The sequence below is a fragment of the Antechinus flavipes genome, chromosome 3, assembly GCF_016432865.1.
Source record: "Antechinus flavipes isolate AdamAnt ecotype Samford, QLD, Australia chromosome 3, AdamAnt_v2, whole genome shotgun sequence".
Lineage (NCBI taxonomy): Eukaryota > Metazoa > Chordata > Mammalia > Dasyuromorphia > Dasyuridae > Antechinus > Antechinus flavipes.
In genome coordinates this window covers 306,881,460-306,908,815 of record NC_067400.1, presented here as the reverse complement: position 1 = coordinate 306,908,815, position 27,356 = coordinate 306,881,460, and the positions used below count along the sequence as shown (strand labels likewise).

General features: G+C 37.1%; 1 protein-coding gene across 1 annotated transcript in view; it reads left to right on the top strand.

The window, feature by feature from the left end:
* The window catches only part of CCDC191 (coiled-coil domain containing 191), a 93,647-nt gene that overhangs the window by 51,140 nt on the left and 15,151 nt on the right, over positions 1-27,356 (top strand). Inside the window, 6 exon segments of the mRNA XM_051985317.1 lie at positions 5,448-5,694; positions 12,569-13,008; positions 13,959-14,071; positions 16,848-16,930; positions 18,149-18,250; positions 26,602-26,745. Of these exon segments, the coding sequence (XP_051841277.1) occupies positions 5,448-5,694; positions 12,569-13,008; positions 13,959-14,071; positions 16,848-16,930; positions 18,149-18,250; positions 26,602-26,745 (1,129 nt within the window).

Here is a 27,356-nt window from a genome sequence, read left to right as displayed (position 1 = left end):
GGATACAATTTTTTTTCCCTGAGGTAATTGGGGTTAAGTGATTTGCCCAGGGTCATACAGCTAGAAAGTATTAAGTGTCTGAGTTCACATTTGAACTCAGGTCCTCCTGACTCAGTACTGGCATCTTATCCACTGCATCACTTAGCTGCCCTTGAATACAATTTTGTAAACTTTTATGCTAGGCTGTTAATTCTCTTCCCATGTGTTTCCTCCCTAGCTCTCATTTCTTTTTTAATTCCTTAATCTATCATTATCATTTATAAGATCACTTTAAGTTCATTTTTAAACTCCTGAATAATTTCTTCTAGGAATTCTAACTGGTCTTGCAAACAACTGTATTTTCCTTTGAGGCTTTTCTTCTAGATTTTTGGAGTTAACTCTGTTTCTGGGTTTGGGACTTGGGCATCCCTGGCTTCACAGTAAGTCTTCATCTTTTTCTCATTTAGTCATTCTTCTGGTGATTTTCTCTGGGCAGCATTGGTGCTTCTGGTCTCTTTGGGAGGTCTGAGGGCTGTCTTTGAGATCTTGCTCTCGCTGGAAAACCTTAAACAACTAGCCTAGGGAGAAACAAGTCTGAAACTCAGGATTTAAGTTCTAATTTGATTTCTTCTCCTTTGAATTACTTTATCAATGGTCTCGTATTCATTTTGGTCCATTCTTGCTGTGGCTTTTGGGGGAACTGGGCTGTACCAGGCTGTACTTTTTCCTTTCTTTTCTTTATTGGCTGGTCTTCAAGGCTTCACAGTGCTTTTAATGATTCCAAGCTGTTCCTTGACACACAATCCCACTTTTTTTTTTTTTTTAACAACCATATCCTTCCATTATATATCAGTAAAATGTGGAACATCAAAATCTCAAAAGAATGGAAACCACAAATTCCCCAAAGGAGAATAGGGAACTATATGGCAAATGTAAGGATATAGCATAGTATTAATGAAACTTACATTACACTTAATAAGTGGCATAAAAGATTTTTTTAAAAATAGACCAGTCATTTCATCAGCAGAAGATTTCCGGAGATAGAACTCCTTCTACCTCTACTGCAAATTGTTGTCGATCAATAAACAAATATTAATCACCTGTTCCAAGTGCTGTGCTAAGGGATAGGGATTTGAAGAAAGATAAAGGAAAAGTCCCTCATTTTTTAGAAGCTCGCAATATAATGGGAGAGAAATATAAACAACTATTTTCAAGCAAGCTATACACAGGATAAACTGGGAACAATCAAAAGAGAGCAGATAATTGAATTAAATGAAATTGGAAAAAGCTTCCTGTAGAAAGTGGGATTTTAGCTGGGACATTAAAGAAGTCAGAGAAATCTGAGGTAGAGATGAGAAAAGAAAATATTCCATGCATGGGGGCTGACCGGAAAAATAACCCAAATGGGAATGCTGTGGCTAGCTTGTTGACTATTGAGGAAGACTGTTGACTAGTTTACTGGATCATAGAGTATGGGGGGAGGTACCAGGTAAGAAATCTGGAAAGGTAGAATGGGCCAGGTAAAGAAGACCTCTGAACAATTTTCTACCTGATCCTGAAGGTGATAAGGCGCTTGTTGAATGGTGGGTGAAGGGTCATCCCATGGTCAGACTTGCACTCTAGGAAGATCACTTTGTCACCAGTGGGGAATGGTTTGGAAGAAGTTCTTGTGACAAGAAGACCAACTAGCAGGCTATTGATGAGAGCAATACCTAATCAAAAGGGAGAGTATGTAAGAGATGCATTGAAGATGAAATCAACAGGTTTTAGCAACAGATTAGAGTGAGGTATAAAAAAAGAATGAGGAGTCAAAAATTAACCTAAATCGTGAACATGAGGGATTGGGAAGATGGTGTTCCCTGCAGCAATAACAAGGAATTTAGGAAAAGGGGAGGATCTGGGAGGAAAGAAAATGAGTTCAGTTTTGGATAAATGGAGTTTAAGATAGTTATGGAACTTCTATCAGATCGGCAATTGGATTTGGGAATCTGGGTCAGCAAAGAAATTAGGAGCAGATAACAATGCCAAAGGCTGGTAGGAGAGATCTAAAAGAATAAGAACTGAGAAAAAGATAAGTGGCTTTGTCAATTAATAGATATTAACATCTCTAGAGAGAACAGTTTTGATTGAATGATGTCAAAAGCCAGACTATATAGAGTCAAGAAGAGAATGATAGGAAAGAAAATGGAAGCCCCCTGTTGCAGACAGTCTTCTTAAAAAGTTGAGCCACAAAAGGAAGGAGAGATCATTGCTAGTGAGGAAGAAAGGATCAAGTGAAGGAATAGGAGAGTCAAGGATATGTTCATAAGCAATAGAGAAGCAACTAGTAGACAGAGAAAGATGGAAATGAGGGAGTGGGGGTGAGATAGGAGGCAATTTGCAGAAGAAGATGGAATGAAAGAGCATCACCTATGCAAGTAGAGGCATTTGCCTTGGCAAGGAAAAGAACCATATGAGACAGGGAGGAAGATAACAAGATATCTGGATGATGTGGGATCATGAGATAGGGAAAGAGAGAGCTTTTTCAGAATGGCTTAAAATTTTTCAATAAAATCTGAGGTAAAGTTCCAATGGTTTTGTGATGGAGAGGGCCATCTGCACCCAGAGAGAGAACTGTAGAGACTGAGTGTGGATTACAACATAGTATTTTCACTTTGTTGTTGTTGTTTTGCTTGCTTTTTGCTTTCTTTCTTATTTTCTTTCCTTTTTGATCTGATTTTTCTTGTGCAGCATGATAATTGTGAAAATATGTGTAGAAGAATTGCACATATTTAACATATATTGGATTATTTGTTATCTGGAGAGAGAATGGGAGGAAGGGAAGGAAAAAATTGGAATACAAGGTTTTGCAAGAGTGAAAGTTGAAAATTATCTATGCATGTATTTTTAAAATAAAAAACTTTATATAAAATTTTTTAAATAAATAAAATATGAGGCAAGGTTGAGTGAACAGAGGAAAGGAGTGTCAGGGGTAGATTTGAGGAGAAGTGAAAAGGTGTGGAAGAATCATAGTGGTGAATGTGATAGTGGGTTTATTAGGAAGGTATAGAAGGATTGCCTTACAGCAAAGAGGAACCATTTGAGGTTTTGGAACATAAATTTGTAGTGAATCAGTCAGCATAGTTTTGTGATTTTCTTCAGTTTAGTTCAACAATACATGTATCAAAACAGACAATGTTTTGGGGGTCATCCAAGACTGAGCCTTGGCAAGGTAAAATGGGTTATCTCATCACTACCAAGAAGAGGAAAGTATAGTTGGGCTGGAGTCAACAAGGAGTCAAGATGTAGAAGGGAATAGAAAATACTAGGGAAATGCCTGGGAAAGAATTGAAGGGTTGAAGGATTGGAGGTTACATTGTGGATGAAGAACAGAATTAGGGATTGCCAAGCAGATGGAGAAAGGGAATGATAATAGAGTGTGATCAGATAAGAGAATTTCAGTGTTCAAGAACATAAAAGTGTTGCATTTATGGGTGGTTGCAAGATCAAGGACATAACCATGTATCTGAAAAGGGTGGAGGAATAGAGCATGGGAAGTGATTAAGCTGAAGAAAGGTGATACTTGGGTGTTTGAGGGAGAATATGTAAATATAGATATCTTGAAGTTCCTTCAAAACTAGAAGGAAGAAGTTATAAGGAGCAGAGAAAAATTATGAACCAGGAGCTGAATTCATTAAGGAAAGAAGGGGAGTATTCTAGATATCTGTGGACAAACAGCTCTCAAGATTTTAATTGGGTTGTAGATATGGATCGAGTTGTGACAAACTTCATAGCTCCCTACTGAATCTAGAATCAAATGCTATTTAATCTTTATCTCATCCTTTAAAACTGTTTTGTATAAATTATATGGTGAAAATAATTATTGGTACAGTAGGATGTATGTCTCATATATAAGTAATAAAAGTGTACATAATGACTTATGTATTTGCATAAGTATGCTGTATTTAAATATACCAGGGTGTGGAGTCAAGAAGACTCATTTTACTGAGTTCAAATATACATCTCAGACACTTATTAGTTGTGTATTCCTGAACAAGTCACTTAACCCTGTCTGCCTCAGTTTCCTCTTCAATAAAATGAGCTAGAGAAGGAAATGGCAAACCACTCCAACATTTTTGCCAAGAAAACCCCAAGTATGGTCACAAGGAATCAGACAACACTGAAAAACAATTGAACAATGACAAATTTAAATATGTAGCATACTCTGAAATGCTGTAATGATAGGAGTGCACGAGCAAAGCATTTGGAGACTCTGTGGACTGGTGGTACAGGATAGTTCTAATAGAACCTATTTACCTTTAAAGAAATTTTCTTTTTCTGGCAAAGCTCAAGGCAATTATAATTTGATGACATGATAAATATTTATTAAGTATAACTCTAGCCTTAAAAATGGGGTATGTAAAATTTATGTAATAAATGGCCCCACTCTTTAAGGAATTTTGTTATCAATTAGAAAACCCAGGAAAGGCTTAATAAAGGAGTTGGGCTTTGTAGGAAGTCAACAAATAAAGAGAAAAGCTGTTCCGAAGGATAAGGGAAGTAAATGTGCCAAGTTATAAGAGTGTTACTCATAGAAGTGAGACCTATTTTCTTTGTAAAGCTTTAACCAAATGACTCTTTTCCTCTTTTACTTATTTTAAAATATATTAATAATTAGTGTAGTTGTTTTTCTTTTTCTCTAAGCATTTATATTCAATTTTCTTACTATATCTGAACATCTCTTTTTACCTCACTTTTTAAAATGTTAGATGAGTTGATCATAGAACTCACCCTGTTTCTCTCCTGTCATAACTAAAATGGGACATTTGGAATTTTGATTAAAGATTTTGAAAGGTAGAAGGTGCGGATAGCATTTATACTCTTTCAACAGGTAGAAACAACAGATTTTAGTATGTAGTTAGCAAAAATAATTAGTAAAAATAAGAAATTGGCATGTGGTACACTTCCTCCTTCTGCTGCTATACCAAAAGCATTTAGTCTTGCCTTACCTTATTCCCTTCCCTTCACTTAACCACTTAGTGACCCAGATTTCTGTCTCTCCTCTAAGCACCATTATGGGGGCAGGATCCTAGGCTTGTTTTCTCTTTCCAACTACCTAGCACTCACTTTTACTCTTGAATTTACCTTCAAAAGTTGATTTGAATATGCCTTTTATACTATTTGTCTTGGCATATATTAAGGAGCATCAAAATTTCTATTTACTATTTTACCTGTCTGTCGTGTATTTCAAGTTATTCACAGTAATCACAAAGAACTTTTAAATATATTTTTTATAATTTATTCTAATAAAACAATCACCTTTTCCCATACAGTGGATATCTTAATGGCTCTATTCTTGTAGCAAGAGACTTAAGCTGAGGGAATATATAAGATGATCCAGGATAGTCCATCCTGATGGACATGTGTTTTATGTGATCTTTTTATGAACATAAAACTGAGTTTCAGCACTCTTATGTCTTATTATCTAGAAAACAACAACTGGCAACAGATTTCAACTGGAGGAGAATTGTAGGACACTATTTTATGCATTGGCAACACTTACATAGAAAAGAACGTGGAAGGAGACAGCAAGAATTGAAAAAGGAAGAAACTCGGAAGAAAATAAATGAGTTGCTAAAGGCAGCATCCCTGGGGAAACTTAGTTCAAATGAATCTTGTGACATAAGAAATGGGGAAAAACAGAAATCCCAAAATTCATCTACCAAAAAAGAAGAGGTATTTTTTTTTTGCTTATTTATTCTATTTTTTTTAATACTTAAATTTTGGCTTGATGTGACAAGTATGATTACTATAGGAAATCCTTTCAACACTTAACAAAAGATTCCATATTGCGTTGTCTAGTTCTCTTAAAAATGAAAGCAGTCTTAAGATGTTAATTTGTTTAAGATATTTTAGTTCATGAAAACCTTGTTGAAGTGTTAATTTTTAGATTTAATCATCTCCAAAAAACTGTGACCAAGAAGAGAAAATTTCATCAACAAAGGATAATGCTATCAAAAAATAAAGCAAATGAATATAAAAGGTTATCATATCCAAAACTGGTAATCAAAAAAACCATAATATTCTCTTAGATGAAAAATATAATACATACCAATGAGAATGTGGAATCTTTAGATGTTCGCTGATTATTTAATTATAGGAACTGGTTTACTAAGAACAGTTAAGTATACTAAGAATATTGTGCCTTGAAAATGTTCAAAATTATCAGTTGGATGGTGGGTGATTTTCTCTAATTAAGCCAGATTGCTTGGCCTTGTATTATTAAGAACAATCTGTACCATTATGGTTTTTTTTTTTAATTTTTAGCTTTACAAATAAAAAAGTCACCATAATTCAAAAGAAATCTTGTGGCTGTACTCCGAGCTTTTACTCAATCTTGCTGAGTTAATAATATATTATTACCACAAAGTTTAAAAGAACCCTAAAACACAAACTCAGCTTGTTGCTAAATTATGTGAACAGGTGTCACCATTCCTAGAAATAGCTGTCCTCTGACATTTCTAAAATGAAAAGTTACATGCAAAGGTCTGAATCACATGGTAAACTTCCATATAGCACATCTTTTTACCTCATTTGGATCTTTAGAAAAGACTTCATCAAAATTATTTTTAAGCATGGTGCATGGCACTATTCTAGCAATAGAATGAGTTAGAAACTCATAATCTAAAGCAGTTTATTGTCTCCTGCCTCTCCCACTGCCACAGATGGCAGACACAAAAGCTGGTCAGACCTTGGACTATGTGGAATCAAAGGATTGGAGAAGGACAATTTTAATTACAAGATTGTTTTGGCAGTAGATAAGTTCACTAGGGAGGTTTTCTTTCCTTCTTTTCCACCCTCTTCCTGGAACTAAATCTGAAAGTCTCAAGCTTTTGAATGGCATAATACATATAAAGATATTTGACATGTATAAAGCCCTGTGGAAGCATACTATTAAATACCATGGTTACATGATTGCTGTGCAGAGTTAGCCACTTCTGACTGATGACTGAAGAAAATGGGGAGACAGAGTGATATAATGAAAAGAATTCTAGATTTGGAGTTAGAGAACCTGGGCTGAAATTTTGTCTTTGTCACTGGCTACCTGCATATCTTTGAGCAAATCACTCAACCTGTCTAAGCCTCATTTACTTCTGCCAACTTAAGTTAGCAGATCCCAGTGACCCCAAGCTTTAGAAACACATCCCCAGGAATGTCAGCCTACTTTATGGTAAACTTGTAATTTTTCAATAAATTTAATTGCCCCCATTCCCAGTTTTGGCATTACACCATTTTTTATACTTTGATAATTCACTAATTCTTTAGAATCCCTTGCTCCATTAAACTTAAGTCATTCCCAACCTGTGAATCTTCTTTTTGTGTGCTTCCCACCAAATGATTTCTTTATTCTGTTCCAAGATTGCTGAGAATCAATAGGGAGGACTGCAAAAGGAAGGTGACTTCACCTTCTACAGCCTCATGTCACATAACTTCATCTAGATCCTTCCTACTACTCTTCAATCTTACTTCGCCCTTGTAAATTCTCATTCCTCACACTTTGCATTCCAAAATTCTTGTTTCCTATTCTTCCATCCTGAGTTTCCCCTCCCCATCTCTCATACTTAAGAGTTGATAACTTCACTGAGAAAATTGAGGTGACCACCTCCTCCAGTCCTCAGAACTTCTCAAAGTCATCACAGTCCTTTTTACCCTTTAGTCATAGAAGAAAAAAAAAATTTTTTTTGGCGGGGGGAATTCGTATTAACCCTTTAAGCCCCTTCCTTCCCAACTTTATTTTCCAGACGTTATATCCATCCTCTTTTTCATGGATCTTCAGCATTTCTTTAACCATTGGCTGTGCTTACTAACATGTTTAGGGTTTCCCAAACTTACAAAAGCCTTCCTTTGACCCTTTTTAGCCTCATCAGCCATTGTCCTATTTTTCTTCTCACAGCTAAACTTCTTGGGAAAAAAATTGTATCTGCTGACTATATCAACTTCTTCATCATCACTTACTTTTTCTGGCATCTTGCACCCCTCACTCTGCTGAAGCTGCTTTCACTGAAGACACCCTAATCACCAAGTTCAATGACCCTTTTTTCAGTTCTCAAACACCTCAACCTCTTGGCAGCTTTTAAAACTGATGAATTTTGAAAGGCACCCTGATGAAGTGTTAAGAATGCTAAACTTAGATTCAAGAGAAATCTGCATTTGAATGCCAACTCCAGCACTTACTAGCTGTGTGACCCCAAGAAAGTCACTTCATCTCTGTAAACCTCAGTTCCCTTATCTGTAATGTAGGAGTACATTTTTATTACAATACATTACAATATTACATATTGTAGTATCCTTTCTAGCTCACAATGAGACTTAAATAAGATTATACATTTAAGGCCCTAGGCAGGTTAGGTGAGAGGAATTATGACTTGGAGAGGTGGCCCCCTTCATATCCCATTTTTCTCCTGTCTGTTCTCTCCAGCCTTCTGTGGGAAAGGGAAAAAGCACCATTCCATTTTACCAGATACCCATTGTCGAGGTATGGGGAAAGGGTACCATTCTATCAAGTTTCCAACCTGGTTTCCTGCCTTGAGGCAGGAGGTTATCACCATCCCTTCTGTTCCAACTCTTGATTTCAATCCTCATAAATCTCTTTCCTTTCTCATTCCTTCCATCTTTTGTCTCTCACTGAGATCAGGATTCCTCCTAATAAAGGATCCTTCTGATCCTTTCCAGGACTAGATGCACTTTCACTCATTCTCCTCAGTTCATTGGTTGAGGTAAGAGAATTGGAATTTTCCTAGTTCCCCACTTCCACTTACATTTTTTCCCCCTTATCACCATCACTAAGTAACCTTTCCTCCTTTGAGATTCATACAATTTACATCTATTACTCAATCAAAATCCTGGTAACTGTTGTCTTCAGAACTCTAAGACATTCCCCTTCCTTCCTTGAAGAATTCAGTGCCTGGCTCACAATCTTTCTCTCCTCTCATACCAGGGGATTTCAGCATATATATATTGATATATCTTCAAACAGCCAAACTTCCAAGTTCCTCAACCTGCTGATTTCCACAAGCTCTTTCACCTCACCTCAAACACCCAACAAGTTGACCATACTTTTGATTTTCAATCACCCACAAATGTACCTCCTCTGTGTTTATGGATTCTGCAGTTCCTTTATCTGATCCCAATCTATTAGCTTTTCTACCAAGGCCTATGCCTTCTTATACTAAACTCAACTTTTCTTCTGCACAGCATAACCTTAAAACCTCAATTTTTTCCTCTAGTTCCTCAAAACCTCAGTTCTCTCTCGGGCCATCATTCCTACACTAGCCACACATTCTTCCTTTCCCCATCATGACACCTGAGTGAATAAGTTCAATACATCTTTTAAATCCCTTACCCCCTTATCATATCACCACTGTCAAGCCTCAGCCTTAAGTACTCCCATTCACTGCTTTCACTCCCACACAGATGCTGCTGAATGAAGTTGGAGAAAATCATGCAACTATTCTACCTGAGTCCATTACAAAAGTAATGTTACATAACATCAATTAGATCCACACTGCTGCTAGGAATTTCTGCCCCTCTGATATTCACTCACTATTCCATTAACCACAGTAGCTCTTACAAACCCTTCTATCCCTCCCAGAACATCCACAGCTACTCTTCCCACACTCATTTGAGAACTTTGTCCCATATTTTAAATAGTTTTTTTAATTACATGGAAATACAATTTAAAACATTTTTAAATAAAATTTTGAGTTTCAAATTTTCTCTATCAATTCTCCTTCCTCTTTCATAAAATGGCAAGTAATTTGATTTAGATTATATATGTGCAATCATGTGAAACATATATCCAAATTAGTAATGTTATAAAAGAAAAAAACCCCAAAAAGTAAAAATAGTATGCTTTGATATACATTAATATTGTAAGTTCTTTCTCTGAATATAGTGTTTTTCATCCTGAGTTTTTTGTTCTTGTCTTGGATCATTTTATTGCTATGAAGAACTAAGTCAATCAGAGTTGATTATCTCACAATGTTCTTGACTCATATTTTAGTGAAAAAATTAGGGTCACTCACCAAGAGCTCCCTTTTCTTCCCTTCTCTTCATCTCATATCATCACTCAGGTTCTTCTTGCCATTTTCTCCTTCACCTTTTTACAAAATGAATGATCTTTCTTTTTTCTGGAGTTAACCTTTCTACCTATACAAGAGATGCCATTCCAGAGCATCTTATCCAGATTTCCCTTCTGTCATCCCTATTCTCTTACTTTCAGTCTTTCCTTATATACTGGCAGCTTGTCTACTGCTCCCCAATCCTCAAAAAAAAAAAACCTCTCAGCTGATCCACTAATGTTCTATATCTTTCCTGAATGGTTAAAACTGAAAAGGCTGTCTACCATAAATGCCTTCACCTTTTCTCTTCTCTCTTTTTAACTCTGCAATCTGACTTCTGACTTCATTATTCAACTGAAACTCCACCTTCTTACGTTACCAATGGTTTCTTAATTATCAAATCTATTGGCCTTTTCTCAATCCTCATCCATCTTGACTTCTTTAAAGCATCTAATATTGTCACTCTCTTCTCCTTGATACTTTATGTTTTGTGACACCATTCTCTTTTGATTTTCCTCCTACCTATTTGAGTACTTCTTCTTGTTCTCCTTTGCTAGCTCTTCATCCAAGGCATGCCTATTAATCCTGGGCATCCCACAGGACCCTATCCTGGATCTTCTTTTCCCTTTATGCTATTTCACTTAATGATCTCATCGTCTCCCATGGATTTAATAATCATCTTTGTGCTGATGACTCTACTTATTCATCCCTAAATCCTGTGCTGATCTCCAGTTTCAGTCTTCAGTTACCTTTTGGACATTTCAAACTAACCAGTTTTAACTATCCTATGGACAACATGTTCAAAACAGAATTCATTAACTTTCCCCCCAAAACAACCTCACTTTCAAACTTCCCTGATACTGTCAAAGGCAGCACTATCTAGTACACCGGGGATTGCAACTTTGGTATCATCCTCAGCTCCTCACTCTCTTAATCCCTATTCCATTTATTTTACCTTTGCAACTTCTCTCAAAAAAACTCCTTCACTCCTCTAATATCGTCACTACTCTGGTATAGGTCCTCATCTCCTGTTTGTTGTTTTGTCTGGTTATTCTGTCTGCCACAGATCTTTCCCTACACCAGTCTGTTGTCCATTCTTGCCACTTTCTCCTTCACCTTTGTCTCACAAAATGAATGATCCTTCTCTTGGCTAAAGTTAACCTTTTGTACCTGAACAAGCAATCCCATTTCATAGCATCTTATCTAGATTTCTCTCTCTATCATCCCTATTCTCATCTTCAGTCTCTCCCTGTTTATTGGCTGCTTTCTTACTACCTATACACATTGGTCTCAATTGCTCTCCCTTCCATTTCCACAGCTATTCCCCTGATACAGTTCCTTGTTACCAACCACCAAGAATACTACAACTACCACCTAACATCTTCTGCCTCCATTTTTTCCCCTTCCCTCTAATCTGTCTTTCATGCTGCTGTCAGGATAAATTTTATTAAACATAGTTCTTGTCACTTCTCAACTCAAAATTTTTCGGTGCCTTCCTAACAAGGACCCCTGGGCAAAGTTTACAATCCTTTGTCTGATATTCAGTGTCCTAGCCAATCAGGCACCACCCAGAATGGATTCTTTTGCTCTATTCCATATTTTCTCTTCCCCAACTTAACTGAAGTACTCTCAGCCACCAAAGACACCATTCACTCTCTTGCCTCCATGCCTTCCATCACCTTGCTCTCAACGCCTGCAGTAATTATTTTCCATCTTTTAAAATATTAATTCAAATGCCATCATCTCTGAAGGCTTCCATTCTTCCCCCGGGTTGATAATAGCCTTCTCCTGTAACCTAACATAATTCTATAATTCCCTAATGCACTTGAGTTGTACAGGTATTATGTCATAATAGTATTTTGTATTTTTATCTTATTTCCCTAGACTACAAAATCCTTAAAGAGTAGGGATGGTGTTTTAGCTAAGCTTTTTAAATTCTGCAGTGTACACAAGGGGTTTTTTAGCAAATATATGTTGAATGAATAAATTTTAGAACCAAAAAGCAAAGTGATATTTGATTTGCTAAGATATTATTTAGCTTTAAGATATTTTAGAGGAAAAAATATTAAATGACCAATTTACTACCAAAGATCAGTAACCATACTACGCATTAGACTTGGCATAATGTGCATAATACAAGTCCTTGGACTTCATATCTGGAGTTAATCTCATTCTTTTGTGTCCCATACTAAAACAAATAATTTCAAGTGTCGGTTTTGATTGAAAGCATCCTTTTTCACATATGAAGGTGACATTACAACTGACTTGAGGACATACTTTCAAGGATCTATCTATATTTTCCTGTATCCCTTTTGTAATTGTTATCTTAACAATGGCCTGCACAGGATTAGAGCTATAGAGAAAGTTGATGGGCTGGGGGGGTGGAGGGTCAGTGGTATGGAGTTAAAGGCAAATGTTCAAAGCCTCACTAACCTAAATGTGTTATCTCCTTCGCATGCAGTGAATTGAAATGAACTTTTCCCTTTCAGGTGCCAGCAGTGGCCTTTTCCCAGGAGAAGCCTTCGGGGAGTGATGGTTACATAACCAGTCCTTCTTTATGCAAAAACACCAAGTCTGTCTTCCAAGTCTCTCCGAACTCACCAGAGCTTTCTCAGGCCAAGAACTCAAGTTGTGAGTCCTTGCATCAGATTTGTAGCAGTCAGCCAATCAGGACTGCCAAGCAGAAACCCATGTCCCCTTACATGAACCACTTCCACAACCGCCACATTTTCCAGAAACAAGTGATTGAAGAACAAAAGAAGAAACTCCAGGAACAACAGAAAATGATCCTCGAGCTGCAAGAAAACCAGAGACTAAGAGAGGCAAGAGAAGAGGCGAAGTGGGCTACGGCAGTGACGGCAGCTCTCACCCGGCTGAAGTCAAACCCCAGAGAGGAGAAGTCCAAGAAGGGGCGCCAGATGATGTCAATGTATGTCAGGTCATTAGAGAGCCACCGAACTGGGCTGGAGACTGGTTTCAGTTTGTGATGTCTGTCTGTGAAATCTCCGTTGACTTCAGATCTTTCAGAAGAAACAGATGACCCTTGTCTTTTCACAAAACCTCCAAATTCACAATTCCTTCTCTGCCCTTTTTTTTTCTTTCATCTTTCTGTCGTTCCTTTCTGCTTGAACTGGCATCCATTTTGAGAAGCCCGGTTAGGCTAACAGAAGGGTATATCGAGGCACAAGTGTATAGTTGGAGACAGATATCTCTCCAAGATGAATCTGTACCCCAGTTAGCTTCTCTGACATGCTTTTTTATAATGAATTTGCCCATTAATATACTGTGAAAGAGAAAAATCACAACCTGCTCTAATTGTTTCTTTTTAGAGACTGAAAAAAAAAGTAGAGCAGAATGTATTCTTTTGGGGGGTGGCGGGGGGAGGTTAAGTGACTTACCCAGGATTACACAACAAGTTTCTGAGGTCAGATTTGAAATTTTATCTGGGCCAGATTTCTGTCCACTGCACCTCCTAGCTGCCTCCAGAATGTATTCTAAATGGCATAATCCCTGGGCCCCAGTCTGTGGACTGAGATCCAGAATAACTCATCTACAATAACTATAGAAACTTCTCATCCTGTTGAAGTAAACAATGACTCCATAAAATCACTCCAATAACCATTAAAGACTTTATTCAGGCTTGTATTTATACATGGAACATTTAGGAAATGGTCATGATCAGAGCATTAAAATGGGGCCATCAGCATCAATATCCCTCATTAACCAATTTATAGAATGGACCTCATAATAATTACGTTACTTTTTGGGGTAAAGATTAACTTAAGTTTATCTAATGCTTTGGGGTCATCTGCCAAAGAATTTTTGGAGGCCTAATGACTAAATCTTGATTATTATTATTATTATTTTTTTTTTTTGCAGCTCATCTGGTCCATCCTCTGTGATTAACAGCCCTAAGATTGATTCTCAAAGTTCCCCTTATGCATCCAAAAAGAAGTCAAAGCAATTGGTAACACCACACCCTATCTTAAAAGGCAGGAGTCTTTTTTCTACATAGAACATGTTAACTAAGACTTTTAGGACCTTTTTGGCTTTTTTGACTAAAGTCAAATTGACTTTATTTCCATTGTTGTAATTATTGTGATATATTGCTCTCTTAACTTTGTTCCATATCACTTCACACAAGTCTTCCTATGTTTCACTAAATTATTTGTATCCATGCTGTGTTCACATTAACTGTTCTCTCTTGACTGTTTCCTAACTAACACCTTAGAAGAGTCTTGAGGCAAAAATCTAAGACTTCAAGAGAGATTGTGGTAGATTGGAAGGGATATTCACTGCTTTGGGAATCAGAGGTCCTTAGTGTGCATCCCATCTTTGCTCCTTTACTTCCTGTGTTACCTTGAGCAAGTATTTTAACTTGTCTTGCCTCTGTTTCTTCATCTCTAAAATGATAAGATTAAATTGTAGAGGGTCTCTTAGGTTTCTTCCAGCTCTAGTTAAATTTAACTTAATTTGGCTCTCTTGTTCCCTTTCACCACACCAAAGGCCCTGAAGATCTTAAACACGCTTCTCCATTGGCAAGGGCCAGAGATTAGGATACTAAAGATGGAAAAGGACAGCTCTGTAGGATAACACAAAGCTGAGAATTGTATCATAGAAGAACTGCTCTGTCTGTAATCAAAATACCTAGATTTGATAGGTCTTAGTTCCTTTACTTATTAGCTGTGTGATTCTCCACAGGTCACATAATCTTCCCTCAGAGCTCAAGAATTTGTAGAATCTCATCAGACTGGTTCTGGTAATCCTTGATTCCCCTGCAGAAATCACTTAGTATTTAGCTAAGACCATACTGCTGAACTATTTAGCAGAAACCACTACTAAATTTGATATATCAATTTTTGGCCAAAACCCTATTTTTATAACAAGTTTATGGCTATGCAAAAATGGTACATTTATACAGATGAGAATAACTTTAGAACTTGCACAGATTAAAAAGTGGGCAAGATTGGCAATACACCAGGATCATCCTATCAATCAGGTTATTACAAATAGGGTCTTATAGAATTTTGTGTTCTGTAAAATTCTGGGGCTTCCAATGGGCTTTCTGTGATTATGTAGTCATCAGACTATTGATTTTTAAACATTGCTATAGAATTAAAACCATGAGAGGAGTGGTAGGCAGTCTTTCCATTGCCATTGTCTTCCCATTTTACTTTTGAGTTAAGAAGCATCTGATTGAGCACTTTGGGAGTACAAAAACTCTAATATGGATTTTTTTAAAGTATTGTTTCTAGAGTTAGAATCTTTTTTAGTATTTTTGAACCAGAGCAGCTTTTTAAGAGTAGCCCTCTTATAGATAGAAGGGGAAAGAGAGCCATTATTAGAGACATAATACTTCTTAATGGTTCACTTTTGTCATGTCATGTATTTGCTTACTCAAAAAAATTTATTTCCCTCAGACTGCAGCAGTATTCCTCCTTTAGAAAAATAGGTGCTCACTTGGCATTTATTTTCCCCTGCTACATCAGTGTGGTGTTGGCTTGTAAATCTTCCCACCATATAGAAAAGATTTAAATTTTTGATCACCCTTAAAGGCAGAACCAGAAATTCTCTGTGTTCCAGGTGAGAGGTTTTTAATTTTTTAATTTTTTGTTTTTTGCTTATTTTTAACTAGTACTGGGATTTATTCCACCAAACTTATGGCAGAACCTCATTTCTAATACTCATTTGTTGGTGGCATGGCCAAAAAAAACTGAAATCTGCTGTCAACTGGCAGAGGTGAAAAGTATCTGGAAACCCACCCTCCTCACACCATGAAAGCCTAATTGATGACAGATTTCTGTTAGCAGAGCATCTTACACATTTTACTTTTTGGCTAGATATTTAGTAGACTGGCAAGAAGATGAGACCAACAGTCAACATTTTTCAGATGCCAGTTTTCTAAATGTCTGGTACAATTCCATTCCCTGTACCCATCTGGGTAATCTGAAACGTAAAGTTGGATTAAAATATACTTCTCATGACCCTAAAGTTCTCTCCAATCCTCTCCTTCTCTCTCTTACTCTCCCTTTCTTTCTCTCTCCTCACATACACACATAAACACATGTTTTAGTATCATCAGATACTAAAGTTGAGTTTCTAGTAATCCTTTGTCTTCCCAGAAATCACTGATAAATTAGATATGTCATTTTTGCTATGCACACATGGACATAGTCACTACAACTATGTGCATATTGAAAAGAACAGTTAGCAAACTCATTAGTTGGGTATTTGAGGGATGAAGGTGGGGTATAGACTCCTAGTTGTTTCTATGTACTATAGTCATTTTGTTTAATTGAATCTATCTCTCAAGCATAAGTATTCCCACATCTAGTGAAAATTATCTAGTATGAGAAAAAAGCCAGTAAAAATCAAAAGTACTTGTGAAAACACAGATTTTATTTATGCAGGATCTATAATCAAGTTGCAGACTCTTACTTTAACCATTAATGAAGTTTAAACAGAAAAACAATACATTTTTCTAACTGTTCTTCCCTAGCACAAATGTCTACAGAAATGTATATAAATGTGTGTTTGTAATACATGGGCACATATATATTATTATTATATATTTTATATAATTATGTATTACATATATATTACATGATACATATATGATATGTATATTATATATATGTAATATACATATATGTACTCAATAAATAAATTTCTAAGAGAGAAGCATCTCTTATACCATAAAGTGCAGGCCTTTCTTTTATATTATCCTTCTGGTATGAAGTACTGAATTTCCTTGTTACTATTTTCTAGCCATGGAGGAGAGAGCTGTTCAGAGGAGTGAACGTAAGAAAATCTTAGCAGAAATCAAGAAAAAACAAGAAGAAGAGAAATTGGTAATAAAAATGGAAGGTTACTTGAGACAAGAAATGGAGTTTCTGGGGTGTTGCAGTTTTTTTAAATTAAAAACAGCTTTGCCTATCAAGCTTTTTGGGACAATGATATTTAGGCTACCTGTGGAAATAAAACCTTGTTTAGACAAGGTAACAACATACTGGCCAAATGGAAAAGATTATTAATTTCATCAATAATAAAATATACTTTGGGTAGGAGGAAACTACTAAAAGAATCGTTAGGAAATTTGAGGAATGTAATTTATAAGATTGCATTAGTTAGCATGTTATAGCTTAGCATATTCCAGCTAAGAACTCCTGATATTAGGGATTTCCTTTACTACAATCCTAGTAGAAGGGTGATTACCAGACATATCTTGGTGCTGTGAGTCAAGGGACGCCTGTAATAAGAAAGCCTATGTATGTGCCAAGAAAAAAAGAACTACAATTACAGACAAGTTTCTTGGTAAAATGAGATGATAATGATAGGCTGACAAATTTAGAGTAAGTAATAACTACACATCATTGAAAACCACAGCCTCCAAAAAATTAAAGTTGTCACTTACTGACAATGGACAGGGGGCATGGTGGGCATGAAGAGGTTGTAGCCCATCATGAAGAATTGTGGAAATGAAGATGTCTAAAAGATGTCATCAGAGGAATAAGTAACCAAAAAGGAACATTTTACTGAGAGCCACAGTTGCAATAGAGAGAAATCCTGCATGTATAATTGGCCTCTATGCAGTGCTAATGATCTATGGCCTCCAACACAGTAGATATGTGTTGGAGGAATTGCCATATGGATAACACAAGGTTAAATAAAGGAAAACAGTTTTTATACAGTATATAAGTCAGATTCTGAAAGTCACAGGTAGAAAGCAATTTAGTTTATGACTAAAAATTGTCCATCCATGTTAATTTTCACATATCAAGAACATAAACTGACTCTTTCTGAAAGAAATCCACTTTCACCCCCATCATGACATTAAATATATCACTTTTTTTGCTCCTTTTATATTAAGTAGGTCTCTCGGGTCTCTTTTTGTTTTAAATCTTAATGTAATTCTATAAATAGGGGCTTCTCTCAGAGTCAGTAGATATCTTGGTGGGGAAGAAGCAGGAAAATGATTTTTCCAGTCTAATAAATCCAGTTTCATTGCAAAGGTCACAGGTGAAAAATTGGGGAATCTGGGTCCTTCCATATATTTTCTTTTTAAATAGGCTCAGTTGAAGGCTCAAGAGGAGGCACGTCAGAGAAAAGAAGCAGAAGAAAAAGAGCTCCAACTTGAAAAGAGGCGAGAAGAAAAGAGACTGAAGAAAATGGTAAGTAGAACATACCTATTAAGCAGTAAATATTTATTGTGTACAGTGCCTTTAGATAACCAATATTATATATAAGTAATGAGGAACTTCAAAGAAGAACAGGAATAAAAGATGTCATTAAGGAAAGATATAATAGGAAGAGAAGAGGGCTGGTACTATAGCAAGGGTGAAGCATAAGTGATGAACAGCCAGCCAGAGTATTTCATTGCTGTTCTCATAATGTTGGAAGGAAACAAAGGATTATTCAGGAAAAGTGCATAAAGAAATGTATAACCAAAAAAAAAAAAAAAAAAAAAAAGACTTGATCAAGTAACAAGAGTGAAGGCATAAACCATAGAGAGTTTATAAGCTTCATTGATCGCCACACAATTTCCAAAAATGTAGGAGAAGGCTTCCCGCATCCTGGGTGGAACGCCTGCAGCAGATTTAGGGGGAACTTGGACAAGAGTAGAATAGGATAAGCAGGAAAAGATGGATTCCCATTTGAGTCAATGGAATCCCAACAGCATCGTTGAAATCAGCAAGCCATTGAAGTATTGAGAGAACTATTTACTCACTTATGGTTGGTTGGTTATCCTTGTTTTTGAAGAACAGCAAAGTGACATAACTATGTTTGTCAAATCCCAGTGTGTCTGACTGTGGCTGGCTGACTTAATGAGCTTAGAGTGCTCTGCCATAGGTCAGGCACAAGTAGTCCAGGAGTCTTTAAATTTGTGCATCCCACGTTTCTTTTGAGCAATTTCAGAGCACAGCACCTTCTCTGCTGAGGGCACGCCATACTGGCCGGTCCTGTGCCACCGTCTCCCATGTCATGCAATCAATTCTAAAGTTCTTCAGAGACACCTTGAGAGGGTCCTTGTATTACTTCTTCTGACCACCATGTGAACACTTACCTTGGGCAGATGCTCCATAAAATTGTCTTTTAAGCAAACATACATTTGGCATTTGAACAACGTGACCAGCCCATCAGAGTTGGAAAAATACATTTCTTGCTTTTATATATATATACACGTGTGTGTGTGTATGTGTGTGTGTGTGTGTGTGTGTGTGTGTGTTAAACCCCCCAGCACCATATAAGCTGCTTGAGAACAGAGACTTTCATTTTTGTCTTTGCATTTGCAGTGCCTAGCAACAATGCCCTAGAACATAGTAGCATCTTAATAAATTGCTGAATTAAATTGGATTGGGAAGTCCATATTATTATTCTTATAGAGAAGTGTCAGTTCTGTAGAGTTTTTTTTTTTTATCAGATTTGTAGCTGTTATATTTCCTGCAAATCTTTTTATCAAAACCTGGGTTTTTAAAATTTAAATTTAGCCTTTTGTCTAGCACTTTTGAGTAGTACAAATATCACTTGAAATAAAACCAACCCAAATTTAACTTTTTTCCTCTCATTTTATTTTTTCTCAATTACACATAAAACATATTTTTAATATTTGTTTTAAAAAATTTTGAGTTCCAAATTCTCTCTCTCTCTCTCTTTCTCTCTCTCTGTCTCTCTCTCTCTCTCTTTCTCTCTCTTCCTCTTCTCTCCCCTTTTTGAAAAGACAAGCAACTTGAGATAGATTATACTTTTGAAGTCTGCAAAATATATTTTGCTATTAGTCAAAATATTAGAAAAATAAAGAAAATGAAAAAAGTATGCTTTAATCTGTGTTCAGACTCTGTCAGTTTTTTCCCCTCTGGAGATGGATAGCATTTTTCATCGGAAGTCCTTTAGAATTATTTGGGATCATTGTATTGTTCACAGTAACTAAGTTATCCATAGTTGATCATCATGCAGTATTGCATCATACAATTATTGTGTACAATATTCTCCTGGTTCTATTCATCTCATTTTGTATCATATAAGTTTTTCAGATTTTTCTGAAACAATCCTGCTCATCCTTTCTTATAGCACAATTGTATTTCATTACAATTATATACCACAACTTGTTCAGTCATTCTCCAATTAATGGATCCCATTTGCCACCACATAAAGATTACTATTAATATTTTTGTACATATATGTCCTATTCACTTTTCGTATATGTCTTTCTGATACAGACCTAGTAATGATATTGTTTGACCAATAGGTATTAACAATTTTAAAGCCCTTTGAGCATAGTTCCAAATTGTTCCCTAGAATGGTTAGATCGGTTCACAGCTCCACCAAGCAGTGCATTGGTGTCCCAATTTTCCACATTCCCTCCTCCATTTGTCATTTTCCTTTTCTGTCATAGTGGACAATTGGATAGATATGAGGTAGTACTTCAGAGTTTTTTTAATTTGCACAGCTCTTTTTTTAATATGATAGCTTTGATTTCTTCTTCTGAAAATGGCCTGTTCATAATATCATTTGACCATTTATCATTTGGGAAATGATTCATCTTCTTATAAATTTGACTCAGTTCTCTATATATTTGAAAAATGAAACCTTTATAAAAAAAAAAAAACTTACTGTAAAACTTTTTTCCTATTTCCCTACTTTTTTTTTTTCCAGTCTTGGTTACATTGCTTTTGTTTGTAAAAAATCTTTCTAATTTAATGTAATCCGAATTAGCTATTTTACATCCTGTAATGTGCTCTCTACTTTGATTATAAATTCTTCCCATATCCAAAGATCTAACAGGTTAAATTTTCTGTTCTCCCCTGATTTGCTTATGATATCATTCTTTATGTCTAAATCATATATCTATTTTAACCTCGTATTGGTATATAATGTGAGATGTTGGTCTACACCTGGTTTCTGTCAAATTATTTTCCAGTTTCACAGCAATTTTTGTCAAATATTAAGTTCTTCTGCCCAAATCTTTGATCTTTGGGTTTATCAAACACTATATGACTATTTATTACTTTGTATTGTGTATCTAATCTACTCTATTGAGCCACTACTCATTTCTTAGCTATTACTAGATTGCTTTCATGATTACTTCTTTTCAGTAGTTTAAGATCTGGTACTGCTAGGCCACCTTCCTTCACTTTTTTTTTTTTCCATTATTCCCTCTGATAGTTTTGACCTGTTGTTCTTCCAGATAAATTTTATTATTTTTCATATTTCTCTGAATAAATAAATTATTCACTGAATAAGTAAATTAATTTAGGTAGAATTAACATTTTTATTATATTGGGTCAGCCTACCCATGAGCAATTAAATAATTCTTCAGTTATTTGGATTTGACTTTATTTCTGTAAAAAGTATTTTTAATTGTGTTTATATAGTTCCTGGATTTTTTCTTGCCAGGTAGACTCCCAAGTATTTTATAGTGTCTATAGTTATTTTAAATGGAATTCTCTTTATATCTTTTCCTGCTGGACTTTGGGGATGGGGGGGCATAATATGTAGAGAAATAATGATGATTTTTGTGGATTTATTTTATATCCTACAATTTTTGCTGAATCATCTTTAACTTTGTAATGATATGTCATTGAATATTTTGCTACTGATAACACTTTTTCACTTATATGCATGGGTTGTAAAGAAACTTTCTTTGTTTAATGGATGATTGATAGATGAAGTATTTCCAAAGCAAATGGGTTTTATCACATTGATCCTAGCCCAGTACTTATGTTTTTCAAAACACCACTGTAGTAGAACCAAATTTTGTGCCCCAAATTATTTTTTGATTGTCCCCCACCAAAAAACAAAACAAACAAACAAACAAACAAAAAACCCACTGAGATCTGTCAAAGAGAAATATGCAAAAGAAGTTTTCATTTGCTTACAATGCTTACTTGACAATTGAGACTAGAGAAAACTCCATATAGCTTTTTGGCCAAACCAATTTATGTTCTGTGAGTATTCCTTAGATCTATGACTTTAGTACAAAAAAAACCTTTTTACCTTCCTATCTTGGCATAACACTACTTTGACTGGAATCCATGAAGTTCATTTTGACAGAGCAATATCAGTTGTAATTTGGGAGACATCAAATGAACAAATTCAGATTCTGGTGCCTTAATGGAGGAGAATTTGTTTTTTCTATTATCTTTAGTGTCTTTTAGAATTAAATGAATATTATAAAGTGAAGAAAAAAGCCTCAGAATGCTTCTGTAATCATTGTGTCCTAATCACCATCTGCTCAGGTGAAAATCATTGTCCCTGGCTACTTTTCCAGTTCTGGGCTGGATTCTTTTTCTCTTGTGATGTCCCCAGGAGGAGGGGTCATTATACTCCTTATTCTACGTGGCCATCTTTAGATCTTATGTTGAGTCCTTTTTGACACTCAGTAACTTCTCCCTTATGATTCATTCTATCCTTCTGTGTAATGACCTGATTTATTAACCCTGTTGCGGCAATTTATTTGCCTTCACGACACCTTTCTTTTTCAATGAGTTCAATCCCTTTGGTCACAGTCTTTCTCTCCACAATACATCCCCTGAAACATCCTGACCTTTTTTTCCTATGGACTACATCTGGGGTGTGTCAGGATTCTACCAATTTTAACAATTTTCAGTGTGAGCAGTTACACGCAGAAATAGCAAACAACAAATCGGAGCTTGGTTTATTGTTTTGTTGATTGTCTAATGTTAATAATTGCAGATTACATTTAGAACTATGTTGGGCACACTTTTTTGGGGGGAAGGGACAATTGTTAAACATTTACCAGCACTCTCCTGCCTATAGCTTACTTTTGAACTTACCATTAGCCATAATTGATATTTCTATAATTTTAAACTATTAAAAAATCCCCTCTGTTCTATTCTCTTATGCTTCTGTCTTTATCTCTGCCTTATTTCTTCTCATTGTGAGCTCTAGTCCCTCCTTTCCTGACTATTCCTTCAGTCTATCACCTCTGCTTTGGTCTGACTTTCTTGTCTCATTTTCTTACAATGCTCTTGCCTAGTTCTTCTATATATTTGACTTCTTCCTCTTTAGTTTTCTTTTCTGGTTCGTCTTCTCCAGCTCTTTAAGCATGTCTACCAAAAGGACTCTGTTCTGGACTTTCTTCTCTTTCTATAATGTCTCCCTTGGTGAGATCATTTCAATCCCCCTGGTTTGTAACCTCAGAATCATCTTTGATCCTTCTCCTCATCCTCTGTGTCCAATCACTTGCTAAGTTCCAAGCATTGAATCTTTACAACATCTCTTACATATGCCCATCTTTTCTCCATCCACATGGCTATTGCTCTACTTCTGAGCTACATCATTTCCTTTCTTGATTATTGTGACAGCCTCTGAACTGCTCTCTCCCCTCTCCAGCCCATCCTTCACATAGCTGCTAAAATAATCCACCTAAAGCATAGATCAGACCAGGTAACTTCCCAATTCAGAAGCCTTCAGTAGCTCTTCTATATGGCCTCTAGGATAAAATGAAAATCCTTCAACTAGGCACTTCAGGGTCACTACAATTTGATGCTATCTATTCCACCTTTGAAACCTTATTTCAAGCTCTTTGTGTTCCAGTCAAGCTGTGCTACTTGCTTATCATTCTGCCTTTCACTCCCAGGTATTCATATAAGTCATCCCTCAAGTTGGCAATCTGTTCCATACTTAGCTCTGATTTTGAGAATCCTTATCTTCCCTCAAGTCTTAGCTCCACAGCCATCTCTTATATGAATTTTCCCCCAATTTTCCCTCACACCTTCTTCTTCTTCTCTTCTTTCAATTACTTTTTCTTTACAAATATATGTATGTATATTTGTATATTTATTGTATATAATTAAATGTAAGTTCCTTGAGGGTAGTGACTATTTCATTTTTGTCTTTGATATCCAGCAAATCACTCAGTATCTTGTACATAGTAATAAAATTGAATTAAGTTGAAAATATAAAACAAGAAGCAAAATAAATTGTACATTTTCCCTTAACCTTTAGCTAATCAGAAATTTTAATTGACCCTCAGATAACCATAAAACTTAATCAGAACATCCCATTCCCAAGCAATCCAGCTAAATTAAGTTTGGGACTAAAATGCTTCCAACTTTTCTGTCACATACTATATAAATAAATACACAGCATTGTTACAGCTGCTAACCTTTTTTCATGGGATCCTAATCAACGCTTGTGCCAGATGAACAGGTTAAAAGCCTCAAGCCATAATTAATTCAATTCTGAGACTTAAAATTCACATCAGTGGTGATTCTTTTGGTAGATTTTACTTTCATGCTAAGCATGCGGACATAGGATTCTTCATATACCCTTCCCACCCTCACCACATCCCCCAAAATCATACAGTACAAGGATTTCTGTGTACTACTTAATTCAGAAACATCTCTATGTAGAGTAATATACTTAAAAATTAGTTAGGTGGTACAATAGATAGCGTTGTGGATTTGGAGTCAGAAGTCCTGCTGCAGTCACTAATTAGCTTTGCCTCTGGACCCCTTTAACCTCTGTCTCACCTTGGGACCCTCACTAACTTGAGGGTAATAATAACACCTGCTACCCAAGCAAGAATGTGTTCGAACCAGCTTTTATCAGTTAGTGAGCTGATTATTGCATATTCATTATGAGCATTTACACCTCAGAGATCAGCAAACACGACAAATCAGGGCTGATTTATTGTTTTTTTGACTGTCTAGACCTAAGAAAGTGACGGAGAAAACGTTAATAACGTATTTTAAACTTAACAGTGTGCCAAGAGTACATTTTCTCCCCTAGGGAACCAATTGAACATTTTGCCAGCAAACCCCTGCTCCTGAGGTTGTTGTGAGAATTAAATTAGATAATATTTTTAAAGCATTTGGCAAACTTTAAACTGCTGTGTAAACGCTAGCTATTTTTTATTACTACTACTATTGTTATCATTATCATCAATACCATTATAACTGTTATTATGCCAGCTTTATTAAGAAGGAAGCTATTCATTTGAACAAAGGCGGCTTTTCCATTTGGTGCCCACAGCATTACGATGATCACTTAACTCTTTCCAGAGAGTAAGTTACATTTGAGACAGACTTTGAGGAGACCCCCTCACAAGCATTGGGACATTTGGCTTTGTCACTGAAACTCCTGCTTTCCCTGAAGATCTTATTTTCTCATCAGATTCTCCTTTTATTGTTTTATCTTACTAGACACAGAAACTTAAGTTTATCCAACATGCCCCATCCCTCCTCGCACCACTCTCATCTTCTTGTTTAAAAGGAGAAACCATTGTAGACCCCTTTCTGATCGGGCCTGACTCCTGCCTGTTTCAGTCTAACAAGCAACGCCTCCTAGGTTCTCAGATTCCAAGACGGGTTCTGTCGTCCCAGTGGGATCGGCGAGGTTTCTTTCATCTCACAGCCTCACACAGGCAGAATCCCCTTCACCCCCATGCACACTCCTCCCTCCCACTGTTTTCAGAGCGTGGTCACAGTGGTTCTGGCCCGGCTTTTTTGTTCTCCCGTCCCCTACAGGGAGTCGTGCTCCTCAATCCCCTTTTATCGCTCAGATGCAGAGGAGAGGACTTAGGAGGGCCCCTTACCTGCCAGCCCTCCCTAACTAAGGCCAAGTGTGAGAGACAAGATAGTGGGAAACAGCATCCCCCTGATTGTTGCTCTTCTGCCACAGGGTCAATCGCCAGGGAAGCTTTTGTTCTTGCCTCGGCTGGCACTGTACCTGGGGGCATCCCAGGGGCTCGGGACATTGGCTGCCTTGTGTTATTCACTGTGGACATTTTCTGTTCTTAAGATTATTTTAGAGACTGTTTTCATAGAGGAAGAATAGAAAAAAGGGCCAGTCTCGCCAAAGGCCCTCGAGGTGCTGTTTGATTGTCTGCCCGCAGGCCCTTTACCAGGAATGATCACACACTGCCATTGCTGCCTGTCAAAAGGATCACCCTGGGCCTGGGAAGGCCCGCTGTGCCATGTGCCCTGCACATCTACGGGAGTGGGGGCTGTCTGTATTTGTCTGTGTGTGTCTGGGTCTCTTGTTCCTTAGGTGCATGTATAACTGTGCATGTCTCTGAGCCTGTATGTCGGTGTCCATATGTGCATGTATGTCTGTGTGTGTGTGTACGTTCACTTGCTCGCTAATGCTCCAATAAAAACCAGGCCTGTGCCCTGTGGTCAGGGAGGACTGGGGCCAGTGTGACCTCCCTCCTCTCCTCCTTCTCCCCTTTCCTCCTGCCTACCTGTTCCTGGCTCTAAGGAAACTGCTGGGGGAAAGAAGGGGAAGAAAAGAAGGGAGGTGGGACCATCCAGAGCTGCCTCCCAACTGATCAGGGACTCCTCTCCCCTGGCTCTGCTGTGGCCAGATAGGTCAAGCCTGGACCTTCCCCCTTCCAGGGGGCAGGAGGTCTTGGAGGGGGGAGGAGGAAATAAGCCCATCCCTGGGCCCAGGACTCTAAAAGCAGTGCTCTAAGCCGGGATACCCAGACCTCCTCTCTGCTAGGGCCAGCCCACCCCACCATGGCCACCAAAAAGTCTTGGGTCCCTTCTTTCCCCAGAGAGAGCTGGAGAGGCAGAAGAAAGCTGAGAGGAACCAGCAGCTCCAGGCAATGGCTAAGGACCATTACGAACGGGTCCTGCTGCAGAGGAAGGGCCTGGAGCCATGGAAGAGACTTCTCAATCAAACCAAGTACCACATGGAGGTGAGAGGACTTCTCTGTCTGGGACAGGGGTTATCCTCTGGGTCTGGAGATCATTGTCACAAGGCCTGAAAGCCTGGATGGGGAAAATCCATAGTTAGATGCAGAGATACAGAGGGGAGGGAAGAAGGGGGAAGGGGGGGAGGGAAACAGAGAGACACAGAGATACACACAGAGACAGAGAGAAAAAGAGAGACAGAGAGACACAGAGAAATGGATGGATGGATAGTAGAGACAGAGATAGATGAATGGATGGGTGATAGTGACTGAGACAGATAGATAAATAGAGAGAGAGAGATTAGATACAGACAGATAAACAGGCAGACAGATAGATGATAAAGACAGATACAGATAATAAATAGAAGGTTGGACGATAGCAAAAATCTATCCACGGATAGATGGATGGATGGATGAGAGCGACAGGGATGGATGAATGGATAATAGCAACAGATAAAAAGATATAGATGAATATATAATAGATATAGATATATTAGATAGATAGAAAAATAAGCAGGCAAGCAGATAGGCAGACAAATAATGGTAAAGACAGATATAGATGATAGATTAATCAGATGAATACAGATAAAAAGACAGATACAGAGATAGACATTGAT